At 40.4% G+C, this 13,427-nt stretch overlaps 1 protein-coding gene across 4 annotated transcripts in view; it reads left to right on the top strand.

The window, feature by feature from the left end:
- The window catches only part of PLEKHG1 (pleckstrin homology and RhoGEF domain containing G1), a 222,393-nt gene that overhangs the window by 132,035 nt on the left and 76,931 nt on the right, over positions 1 to 13,427 (top strand). For all 4 annotated transcript variants that reach the window (XM_061207734.1, XM_061207733.1, XM_061207736.1 and 1 more), the window contains one exon: positions 1,124 to 1,632. In XM_061207734.1, coding sequence (XP_061063717.1) covers positions 1,225 to 1,632 — 408 coding nt within the window. In that variant the 5' untranslated portion in view covers positions 1,124 to 1,224. The remainder of the gene's footprint in view (positions 1 to 1,123; positions 1,633 to 13,427) is intronic.

Here is a 13,427-nt window from a genome sequence, read left to right as displayed (position 1 = left end):
ATTTTTCTAACCAGACCTATAGACATGGATTTTGGTGGATTTTGAAATGAAACAAATTTCTTCACTAATCACTCTCTTTATTGCGAGGCATTTTGTTTCTATAAACCTGGGATAGCATTGCTAGGGGGATAAAGTGTGGATCCTGCCTTTCAAATGAAGAAGATTGGAACTTTGTGTGTTTCACCAAAATAGCTTCTGCAAGTTTAAAGTCCATGAAAGGTCTTTTTTGGACCCAAGATTTAAGTGCTGTTATTTAATTGCATGGTCACACTGTCATGTTATTGAACTCTACGTGTAGAACGTGTAGTTCATCAAATATACTCTGTAACAGCTAACTCCATGTATACCGCAAATGGAATGCCAGCTTTCAAGAAGAGATTTAGAGAAATGTTCTGATGGGATGGTTAAGTTTTAACAGGGATGTGGGTCTCAATATTTTGGGTTTTCTTACCCAGTATTAGAAAATTATTGTCCATGTGACACTTTCTTTAATGCTGTGTACAAGTGAAGTGTAAAATTGTCAGCGTCGTTAAGTCAAGTAGTGGTGCTTCCAGGTTGGTAGCTTAAAATTTTGTGGAATTACAGTGGAATACTTAAAATCTAAAACAATGCTTCTCAAAATACCATAAGAATCACGTAGGATGTGTTTTAAATACATAAGCATCACCTGTGGTGCTTGTTAAAGCTCTAGCTTCCTTGTGCCCTGAGCCCTGAGCCTTGATTTAGTAAATCTGGACTAATCTGCTCTATCAGTCATCCCAGGTGCTCACACTTTGAGGCCGTGGATGCAGTGCTTCTCAAACTCTGAAGTGTGTGCACATGGCGTTGGCGTCTTGGTAAAACGCAGACTGACGTTCCGTAGGTCCAAGGTAGTGCCGGAGACTCTGATTCTGATGCATTTCCAGATGATGCTTTAGAAACTCCAACTTTGCAACTCAGCGTCCCATGGGTATCTTTACATTTCCGTCTATACCTAACTTGCTACCTTTTTGCTTTTGACCACGTAGATGGAGCTAGGTTTTAACCGCCTTTAAACTTTCTGTTTGATATAATTTTAAAATACTTGCCTACCTTGCTTATCTTCTCCTTTTTCTTATTTATTTATTTCTTTTCATGTGTATAGATGTGCACCAGTTGCGCCTTGAAGTGCCATCCGCTGTGACACAAGCTCCAGATCCCAAAACCACAGCCAGGCCCCCTCGCTGCTCCCAGGACCTGAAAGCCATGGAGCTTTCCGACAGCGACCGCCCGGTCAGCTTTGGCTCCACGTCATCCTCGGCCTCCTCCCGGGACAGCCATGGTTCCTTTGGCAGCAGAATGACCTTAGTTTCAAACAGCCACTTGGGCTTGTTTCCCCAGGATAAGGAAGCAGGGGCCATAAAGCTAGAGCTGATGCCAGCCAGGCCGTTTTCCAGCAGCGAGCTGCCGAGGGACGGGGCAGCCGGGCAACAGAGCACGGACCAGGGCAGCGAGAGTCAGCCCTGGGCCCAGCACAGGGTGGAAACCAACGGGGCGACCAAAACGGGGGCAGAATCAGCCACCAGCCCCAAGCTGCTCTATGTGGACAGAGTTGTGCAGGAGATTCTGGAGACCGAAAGGACTTACGTGCAAGATTTAAAAAGCATCGTAGAGGTAAGGCACATTGTTGGCTTTTCAAGTTTGTCCTGCAGGATCAACCTGTTCGCAAAATAAAGAGCAAAGCCAGGTGTCTTCTAAGAGGCAAGAGTGGTGTGAATGTTTAAACGGATCATAACTTAAGAGAAACCCTTGGGCCATCCTCTCTGTGTTAAGACCCTCTTAATATTTGCATTTACGAATTGATTACATGCTGGGAGTAAGAATGATGATACCAGTGCGTACACCGGTGTGTTGTGTTAGTGAATCCTGTCCCAAAGGTCTGAGAGTCTCTGGCAGAGAGTGGAGCAGACAGAGGATGGAGGCTTCCTGACTTGCAGGTGTCAGGTGTGTACTGACTGAGCCCATCAGGCTATCTTCACCTTAATCACAATTGTCTCCTGGTGTCTGGAGCTTCCAAAACTATAGATGCCTGTGTCTCACCTCCAGAGACGGATTTCCTGGGCCTGGGGTGTGGTCTGCGGGTAGGAGGAAATTATGGAAGATCCCCAGGTGATTCTTCTGTGCAAACAAGCCTGGGAATTACCCTTTGATGCTGTTTTCTGTATTGGTTGGTATTTGAGGGAAGGTGGTGAAAGACAAAAACCCTGGGCTTGGTCTTAGGCATTTACTTTTCTTTTATGGTAAGCAAGTTTGCATAAATTCTTTGACTCCCTGCAAATTGAACTCAGCTCAGGTGCCAGATCACAGACTCCGGAAATTCAATTATTAATTTGTTGTTGTTGTTTTCCCTGGATCCTTTATTTTTTTTTTTAATTTTTATTTTACGTGGGAGTACAGTTGATTTATTCAATTATTCATCTGACTTTGATTTAGAGTTAGGTATTCAAGGATGAAGTAAGAATTACCAGAGCCACTCAGGTATTAATTCATTCTCAGTTAATGATTTAAAATATTAGTATTAATAGTTCAAAGACAAACTGATATTATTATAAAGCTACACTCCCTTTGCTGCCTAGTACTATCCCAGATTCTTTCATGCATTAGTGCCTACTTCCTGTTTTTAGACTTTTAAGCTAAAATGTGTTTCAGAATAAAGTGGTGGAATATTTGCTGATGAGGACATTCTCCACCAAATACATGCATTCTTATAGCTTTAGGGGAAAAGCAAATTCTAAGGCACGATTGTGTGTTGAGTTCCACAAATGATCGAACCAGACACTGTCTACTGAAAATAGTTATGACATAACTGCCCAGTAAAAATAGAAAAATCCACTGATGCTCAGCCAAAACAGTACGTGGTACCAAATGGAGACTAAACCAGGCCAATTGTTTCTTTAATTTCAACAATGATGTCATTTGTACTTGAGAAGAAACACCTGTGAAACTGCCAAAAATTTTGGAACCTCTCAGGAAATTTATGGTTGTCAAAGCTTTCTTTGGTCTGTCCTTTTTTCTTTCCTTCTTGGAAACTTTACCACTTCATCAAACCTCACCGTACTGACAGAGAAATCTTTAGTGACTGACCGGGGATTCTGTGAGCACTCTTGTTTTTTCTGAGGCTGATTGACAAACCTTAGGTGAGAAGAAATAAGGTAAGATGTGTATGAAAGAAGACAGATCAAGACAGAATTTCTTTTCTAAGAAAGTTTCAGCAGAAGTTTTATTCCAAGCTCTCCAAATGTTCTTGCCTTTTTTCTTTTATCAGTGCATTAGCCATGTTTTACACTAGGGGTTAGTGGACTTTTTCTATAAAGGGCCAGATAGTAAATATTTTAGGCTTTCTGGGCCCTAAGCTGTCAGTCCTAACTGCTCAGTCCTGCCACTGTAGCCCAGCAGCAGCCCCAGACACTATGTCAATGAAGGGGCGTGGAAGTTCCAGGAAAACTTTAGGGCTGGGCTGGACCCAAGGGCCATGGTTCGCCAAGCCCTGTATTAGACTATGAATTTGTGCCTGCATTTCATCAACTGTAAAATGAGACTAATAATACCTGCCTTATAGGGGTGTTATTATGAGAATTCAATCTGATAATACATAAAAAGCTCACACGACAGTGCCTGGCACGTGGTAAGCAATTAATAAGTGGAAACTATCATCATCACGGGCCTCTTCTGAATTTGCTGGTTGAGAGTGAACAAACCACTCTCGACCGGCCCAGTTGTAGCTGTGCTATGTCTTACCTGAAGTCTTTCACAAAAATAAACAGATTAGTAATTCACTACAGCAGAAATTTAATTAGGAAAAAGTAATTTAAAACGGGTGATTCCAACATTATTGTTTTGAAGGCAATTGGATTATTTCTGAGGAACCCACGGAAAATCTGAGGTGACACGTAAGAGGGAGAGGAGAGATGAAGAAGGTTGTTGGAGGGAGGGTGGTTGGGAGAAATGTCCCAAATATAGAAGGAGGCACCGAGTAGGAAGAAGTAGGTGCTGCTTTGCTCCAAAGTCACCGGCGTGCTTCAAGTCACATCCCCTCCCCACCTAGAAAAGTGCAGAATCTCTTCAGATCAGGATTGGTCACTGCAGCCTCTTCTTGACACACTTTTGTATGTGACCACCTCTGTTTCTCAAGATCACAGTTTTCACAAAATTGTGAAATTTTGTTTTATCTACTTCTTTCCTTTACGAAGAGTAACCAATTATTTTCCAGCTTGCAGCAACTTTACCCAATAAAGACTGTTATGAGGGGTATTCTTTTAAAATACAAAGCGTCAGCTCCTTTAAAAATCCATTTTTCTTGATCCATTTCTAACCTGTTTTTATAATTCTATAGCTGAGTTCTCTAACATCCTCAATTTTTCAAATGCAGAATTTTCGGTTGGGAAAAGGGCTACTTAGTAACAACCTACCATAATAAGCTCTCACCACACAAAGAGACAGAGTTTGTTCGTTGACTTTCTAAGCAAGAATTATTTCTGGAAAAAAACATCTAATCATTTATAGAGATAACTGGGAAGTCATTTTTCACTTACGCAATAGCGCAATTTCGGACTGTCTGCACTCTCTACTTTATTGACTTCCCACTAACTAATATCCTTCAATAATCAGTCTCAGTTTAATTAATTTTCCTGTAAGCGGTACATTTTATCTGTAGTATATCCTATCCATACATAATCCTCACCACTCAGGTTTAGGTTTAGTTCTTAGAATTTATAAAAAGAAACATTTTTGTGAAAGGTCATTGATATATACACTGATTTAGAAGATGTTAATACAGTGTGCTTTGATAGCTCAACATGGTACCAAATAGCATCAGAGTAGCTTATTTCTTTTTTTTTTTTTTTTTAATATATATATATATATTTTTTTAATTTATTTATTTTATTTATTGGCTGCGTTGGGTCTTCGTTGCTGTGCGCGGGCTTTCTCTAGTTGCATTGAGCGGGGGCTACTCTTTGTTGCAGTGCGCTGGCTTCTCATTGCAGTGGCTTCTCTTGTGGAGCGCAGGCTCTAGGCGTGCGGGCTTCAGTAGTTGTGGCACGTGGGCTCAGTAGTTGTGGCTCGCAGGCTCTAGAGCGCAGGCTCAGTAGTTGTGGCACACGGGCTTAGTTGCTCCGCGGCATGTGGGATCTTCCCGGATCAGGGCTCGAACCCGTGTCCCCTGCATTGGCAGGCGGATTCTTAACCACTGCGCCACCAGGGAAGTCCAGAGTAGCTTATTTCTGAGAAGAGATCCTGCTGACATTATGTGGGCAATAGGATTCCCAGATGTTGGTTACAAGGCAAAGGAGGATGTATGTCTTTCTTTCCCTACGTAGAGACATTGTATTAAAATAATCCCAAATATATTGGTATTTTTTTCTTCCCCATGCTATTTAGGAATTCAAAAATGAATTCCTAATGCTTTCTGAAAATGTAACTGAGAAATGTTATTGTTCTTATTGTTATTGGTCTTCATCCCTTGCATCCTCCTCAGACCCTTTTCTCTGTCCCCCCATCCCCTCCCCATGGCTACTCCATCCTCTGCTCCTTTGCCTGACATCCTAGTGATTTGCTTTTGTACACTTGACATTTGAGAGAGAGAGAGAGAGGTGAGGTCTTGACTATCACCCATACTGAAAGAAACAATAGAGCTGTTATTTCCATTTCTATATATGGCTCCTAATAGCATTCACAGATAAAATGAGATAATAAGTATGAAAGCAAGTTTTAAAAGTTAAAAGTAAAATCGCCAATGATACAATTTGTGGAGAAGGAGAAATTCATAGCTGGAAAGTAGGAAATAAGGGTTTCTTTCATGTTTAATGGGACGTTAGATTGACTGAGCAGAGACTCTCATGCGTAGAGGGGGTTTCTTTAATCTTTCTAAATGATCTATAAAAGAGCCTTTGACAGTCTCATAAACTTGGCCCCAGATATAGTTCATGGCCTGTTTTAACCTTTTTAGGAAAGTTTTTAAATAATTCATAGCATCATGTAATACTGTGTAATTAGAAGTTACATCCCTTCTACAAAATGGCATCTTTGAAGTATAAGAAATACTAAATTAAATCATCTTTTGGGATGCTGAGGACATGTGTAGTTAGTGAGGAAACAGTGGGTAAAATATTAAAAGTAACATGTGAGTTTATTTTTTTTCTATCATATTCCAGAAAGCTAAAATCCTTTTCCAAGCACTTTATCCTTACAGTGTGTTAAAAAGTTAAGAAGTGATTATTATAACTTTACTGTGTAAAATTTAAAGAGCCAAAGCCTTAAGCAATCCTTGTTGAAAGCATTCAGCATTGTTCAAAAGCTGTAGCTACACAAGGATTATACTGTTGATCTCCAACCCCCAGCTCTTGTATTTATTGGTCGACAGGGACTCTTTGTTTATCGTGTGATAGTACAGACAGTGGCAGGGTAGGTGGACGAGAGAAGGATGCTTTTCACACACTTAGTGACATGAAGCACATTGAAAGCTATTCTGCCTGTTGCCATAGCTTAAAGAGGCTGCCCTTAGCACCGGAGGTATCCGTTAGTGGAAGGAGAACTCTCACGCTTGGGAAGCGAGCCTCTCCCAGGTCTGTGCAGAGTGAATGAAGGAACCCAGTGATCAGGCCCAGGGCATTTGTGCAGTGACTCCACCCTTGACTCTGCCTGGAGACTTAGGTCTTAGGCTGGTGAGGTGACTAAGACTTGGATAAAATGGAATCTGAGTGGGCTTTTGTCTTGTGCCACCCCTCAAGGACAACACTGTCAAGCTTGGAGGTGGTTTCTCTTGAAGCCTGGCTTCCTGTGGATTCTGTTGGAGAGATAAGATGTTTTGGTGTGGAAAGGTCAGTTTATGTCTCTGCTACTCTTTTCCCTTGGCCGTGAAAGGATGGCTTTACATGGGCATTCCCTGGACCAGCCTTAACTGCTTAGGATACTTGACAAGAGGAGAAAGGTTTTGAACCAAGGGAAAAGGCTGTTGAGATGTGATGAACTGTCATAGATTTTATTGTCTTTCTATTTGCAGATGTCCTCACTCACTACTTTCCCTCCAGTTTAAATAACATTTATTAAACTGGCACTTTTTATGAGGTTCATTTAGACTAAGATTTTTTGAATATTGAGGGAAGTATGTGTTCAACGCTAGAGTGTAGGACTTGTCAAGGATTGTTTTTAATGAAGGCTTATTATGTGGGTGGGTTTAACAAAGAACTTACACTGTAGTACTTGGCATAATGTAACGTACTTTTTCTTTTACATGGCATTTGAGCACTTTTGTTTGAATGGGTCTATTTTTCCTTCCAAGGACTTTTATCATGGTGGGTGAATGAGATCTTTCCTAAAACCATTTAAGATCTATGGTAATTTGGAAACAAACCTGTTAAGTAGTTTCATGCTTATGTAGAAGTTATTCCTCGAATAGCACATCTAACCACTGTACATGAGCCCCCCAAACTTCGCTTTGACTGTTTCCATGCCTCTTTGTTGTTGTTTTGCCCCCCTCCTTCCCTACCCTATCCCACCCCACTCTCATCTCTCGTCACCTTAACAACGACAGAAACTTAGAAGGTGAGAACATAGTGATTTTGAGTGTTCATCTCTTCTACTGGTTGCAGCCTAATATGGGAGGGAGGGCAGGGACCTGGCCCTTTAAAGTCTTTTGTCCATTTGGAATGTTCTGTTCATACCTTCTGATTAATTGCTAATGAACATCGAAAATAGGTCAAGGTGGGCAGCATTTAGTAAAAGCAAAGTGAGTTGAGGTTTGCAGAGTTGCTGTGCAAAAGTAGCTGTGGGCTGTTCACACAAGTTCGTGTATACTTAATGAATGATGTCAATTTATTTCCTCCAAATCGTTCTGGCTAGATCTTGAGTCAAAACTTAGGAAAATTAGTCAAAATAACTATATAGGTCAGATTCTCCTGGGAGCACGGTAGACAGTGAGTATCACCAACGTGAAACCTTAAGCTTTGTGACCACACCCGCCACCTCAATGAATCCGAACAGCTGTAAACATACGTCATAGCTACCACTTCTAAATTTTCTAGATACGTGCCTTAATAACAAAAACACCAAAAAATAACACGAACAGCAACTAATATTTGAGTTCTTACCGTATTTCAGGCACTGCATTAAGCACTTATCGCCTCACCCACAGCCCCATCTTGTGGGTACTATAATAATTCTCTTATTTTTAGCACAAGAATATTGCACGTACAAAGAGCAAAGGAACTTATCCAAGGTCTGTAAATGGTTAGTGGTAGAACTGGAACTGGAACCCAAGTTTCACTCTAAAGCCCCTCTTTTACTACTACACTGTTATTGTAAATCTCCTCTTAGAGTCTAGCAGAGGGCTCAGAGATTTTGGTCTTCTTCTTAAGCTCTCTTCTTAAGCTCTCAGGGTGTTGCAACAACAGCACAGTAGACATTTGGGGCTGGATAGTTCTTGGCTGTAGGGGATAGTCATGTGCATTGTAGGATGTTTAGCAGCAAACCTGGCCTCTACCCACTAGATGCCAATAGAACCACCACCATCCCCACTCATGACGACCAAAATTGCCTCTAGACATTGCCAAATAGCCCGTGAGGGGCAAAATTCCCTTGGTTGAGAACCACTGTTCCAAAAATTTGGAAGGCATAATGTATAAGAGTAGGCTAAGCCACAGTAACAAATAGGCCCCAAATTTAGTGACTTAATACAACAGAAGTTTCTCCTTTTACAGTCATGTATGTGTGTGTTCAGGTTAAGGGGAGTTGTGCTTCTCCATGCAGTCATTCAGGAACCAAGCTGATGAGGCTCTGTCCTCTTCAGCACGTGGCTCCAAAGGTTGTGCTGGGGTCTGTGCCATCTCAGCTAGAAGGGCAAGAGGACGTGGAGACATGCATTGGGGAAGGGGTGGGGGGTTCTGGGACAAGCATAGAAATGGCTCACCCTGTCTCTCATTCCACATCAAACTCTAAGTTTGGAGATATAGTCTAGCTGTGTGCCCAGAAAATTTTTTCTTTCGCTGAAAGGATTTTCAAAATTTGGTCAAATACTCTTACACAAGCTATAGCTATTGCTGTCTATGAAACTCATCACACCAAGGAGAGGTAAGGGGTAAATATTAGTGTATTTCTGATGATAAAATTAGAATATTTTCCACCTGCACTTGCAGATTCAGAGTTAGACAATGTATTAAAGGAAAGAATAGACTGACTTACAGACATAACCGAGTACACTGATTTCTTTTGCGAGGTCAAGCATTAAGAAAAATACCTGCAACTAAAATGTCCCTTCCCATTCTATTAAGCTTTTTTTTTAAGGCAACATTTTAATTTTTGATGAAAAGTCATTTCAAAAACTTCAGTTAACTCAGGTGATCGAGTAGCTATTATTACTGGTCTGCTCAGGAACTGCTAATATATTTCAAAGACTGCCCGTAGGCACAATTCTATTGAAGATTTGCTAAAACAGGTCATGTTCAGTTGGGGTAGAATTATGCTGCCTTTTGGGTGTGTGCCATCTTGAATATTCAGTTATACTGAGTGGGTGGATAATATAGAATTCAGGAAATTGTGTTCAAAACAAACCAACCTTCAGTTGGGAGTAGTTTCCCATGACTGGAAATTTCTTCCAAAGAAAACATGTTGCTTACACCTTGTGAAACTAATCACATCAAAGAATCTACCCAGGTCATTTGACAAGCCTAGAGCAAGTTGGTGTCCAAGCAACCCTGCTCTGTAACACCTAGAAAAGGAAGAGGTAGATTGGGCTGATGTGGGACTTGTCAGCCTACATAGTTTAGTAACCTGTTTTCTGATCATTCATGTTTTCAATTTCTCCTCTGCCCACCAAGACTACTCTGCCACTTCAGGGGGATAGCATCGTTCAATACAGCAGCTCACATGGAATGTTTTATATCTTTTTAAAACTGGTAAAATATACATGACATTTATTATTTTAACCATTTTAAGTGTACAATTCAATGACGTTAAGTACATTGACACTGTTGTACATTGAACTACATAACCATTACCACCTTCCATCTCCAGAAATTTTCTGTCACCCCAAATTGAAACTGTGCACCCATTAAACATTAACTCTTCATTCCTTCTTTCCTCAGCCTCAGGCAATCCTTTTTTCATTTTTAAAAGTTGTGGTAGAATACACATAACATAAAATTTACTGTCTTAACCATTTTTAAATGTACAATTTAGAGGCATTCAGTACATTCACAGTGTTGTGCAACCAATCCCTAGAATTCTTTTCATCTTGCAAAACTGAAACTCTGTACCTGTTAAACAGTAACTCCCCATTCTCCCCTCCCTCCTTCCAGCTCCTGATAACCACCATTCTACTCTCTGCTTCTGTGAATCTGACTACTTTTGATACCTCACATAAGTGGAATCATACAGTACCTGTTCTTTTGTGACTGCTTATTTCACTCAGCATAATGTCATCAAGGTTCATCCATGTCATAGCACATGTCAGAATTTTCATCCTTCTTAAGGTTGAATAATATTCCGTTGTATGTATAGATCACATTTTGTTTCTCCAGTCATCTGTTGGTGGATGCTTAGATTGCTTCAAATAGCGCAGGATTTTTGATTCAGTAGAATCACACAGTTTTAGAACTGGAAAATAACTCAGGGAAGTCTAGCTGACCATAGATTCTGAAAGGGTAAGGTGTGTTGGTAAGTTTTCTATTCCTGGCAATCAGCACTGCCTTTGACACTTAATAGGCCATCAGTAAATATTTGCTGAATGAATTATCAAGTTCTACCCAATCATCTTTATAGGTGAGGAAATGGAGATCCAGAGAACCAAGTGATTTCTCCAACTGTATGCAAATCTTAGTTCTGTCACCTACTACCTTTGATCTTGAACAATTATTTAACTTCTGTAATCTTCAGTTTCTTCTTAAAATGAAAGGTATTGCATACCTCATAGGATGTTGTGAGGATGAACAGAGGTAATGCCTGTAAAATGCTTTGCACGGACCTGGCACAGCGGAAACTCTCAACAGCTAAAAGCTGTTCAAGTCCAGACCCTGCAGCTAAGTATTGGCAGTGCCGGGACTGTATCCATTTCATTTAGAAACAACTAGAAAAATACAAGAAGCATTTATTGAGTTTCCCTTACGTACCAATTAAGGAGGGTTCTCATACATACTTGTTAATGAAATTTTCTGGAAACACATTACATTTACTGCCCAGTTTTCTACATCTCAGCCATTGACAAGGATGAAATTGACGCGGATACGTGTGAAGGACAGAGCTTGTCTCTTCTACATCCAACCACCACATAGTTTAGACAAAACCAGAGCAGTGGTATAGAGGGGAAGTGGGAACAATTAGGGTCACTTCCTGAGCAACTTCTTGGGACCTGTCTAAACTGTGGCATTACCTTTTTTCCCCTAGCATATATATAGGTAGCTTTTTGAGGATGAGAAATTGTCTCCTGCAAGACCAGAGAGTCTGGGCTAGCCCATTTGTAATAATTAACAGATAAATTTATACTCTAGGACCCCTTCTTGCCAACTCCTGTTCTGAAGTAGGAGCTGGCTCTAAAGTTCCAGGTCCTATTTGAAAGGAAGAAGGTAAAGAAGGTTACTGATAAATTGTATAAATTTACTTCATATTCAGAATTATCTAGAATGTTCTAGGTATTACTTTTGGCAAGAAAATCCACTAGAATAAAATTCCTACTTCGAAGATAGGACAAAGTAAAGCAACATAAAGATCCCGTATGAGAACACACAATTAACTGGTCATCAGCTAGGTTCATACCAAGGATAATAAGCCCTCACAGACAGGTTCAAGGGGTTATTATTTGAGCAATTAAAAGCTGTCACCTAAGAAATCTGGTTAGGAAGAGCAGCTAAAAACAGGTTTTTTCTAACGCAGAGGCTGCACTTGAGTATCACCTGGGGAGCTTTTACAACTCCTGCCCCCTCAGGTGTAGCCTGGACTAATGAAATCTGAATCTCCCAGGGTGACATCACTTTTTCTTAAAGCTCTCCATATTCCAATAAGCAATCAACATTGAGGTCCACTGTCCTAAAGGGATTCTTTTTCCCTTTGTTATAAAGCAAACAATAGACATTTAAAGGCAGCACGGATTACCCCACCCACCCCATCCCCTGTGATGAAATGGTGAAAATGAAGAAAAGCTAGAGTCTGCAAGAACTGAATCCAAATCCTGACTCTGCCATTTCCCTTTGTGATCTTGGATAAGTTACTTAACTTTTCTAACTTTTTTTTACCTGTAAAATGGGAATAAGAGGATTGTTGTGAAAATAAGACTATCCATGCAAAATGCTAGCACCGTGCTAGGCATATAGTAAGCACTCAAGTGAGAATGATTATTAATATTATCATTATTATTATTAATATACTTAGTATTATTTGGAAAGGCCAGTAACTTCTGGTACGTTTAAAAGTATCATAATATTGTTCTTGCTCATCTACGTTAAGGTATTATTTCAGAAAATTGTTTTAACTTTGCAGTTTAAAAAGGATATATATTGTTTTGATTTTGTTAGTTTATCTGATATACTTACATGTAGTTGGAATTTATTTCTAATATCGTACAGGGCTGCCAGGGATGCAATGGCAGAATGAAATTATTTCCAGAATTTTGACTTGAGCTGAGCTAAGCTGAGATTGATTTAATGGACAGAGCACTGGTCTGGGCTCCAGTCCCATGCGGACAGTCAGCTGTGTGCCATCGACAACCAACCAGGCTGACCTCAGCTTCATCCTCTGTAAATGAGTCTAATTCAAGAAGCCAAAATCTAAAGATGACTAGAGATCTCATCTCCTCGAACCTCAGCTCTCAAGAATGTAACTAGGAAATAAGTGAGCCCTTTGAGCAGCCAAAATAGATATTTCAAATGCCAAACAGTAAATCCTGTGTCTTTACCCAAAGAGAGGCCCCAAGCTCTCACTAAGAGCCTATTTACTTCTACATGTTTAAAATAAGCTTAATTAGGGAATTCCCTGGTGATCCATCCGTGGTTAGGACTCCGAGCTTTCAGTGCTGAGGGCCCAGTTCAATCCCTGGTGGGGGAACTAAGATCCTGCAAGCCGCGCGGCACGGCCAAAAAATAAATTAATTAATAAAATAAGTTTAATTATTTGGTTTCCTAGCCCACAGCAAGGGGAGGGAGGGAGGGGGAGGAGGTAGTTGTGATGACACTAAGGAGCCAGAGGAAGAACTCCTTAGAAAACGAATTAAGGTAAAGCTCTTTAGAGTGAATGCAAACTCACCTTCTCACCCTGGTGAATTTCACTTGTGAATTACGCCCCAGCGCATAACCTGAGTCCTTACTGATGAGCCTGACTAGCAAGAACATTTTTTATTATGTTTAGTATACATCTAAACTGTATTGCCTGATGCCTGGTCTTCATATACAAAGTGATTTTTTTAATTATGATAACTGACTTTTTAT

This window comes from Eubalaena glacialis, chromosome 12, assembly GCF_028564815.1.
Source record: "Eubalaena glacialis isolate mEubGla1 chromosome 12, mEubGla1.1.hap2.+ XY, whole genome shotgun sequence".
Classification (NCBI taxonomy): Eukaryota; Metazoa; Chordata; class Mammalia; order Artiodactyla; family Balaenidae; genus Eubalaena; species Eubalaena glacialis.
The sequence above is the reverse complement of the archived record's forward strand: the minus strand, read 5'-3'. Positions and strand labels throughout refer to the sequence as shown.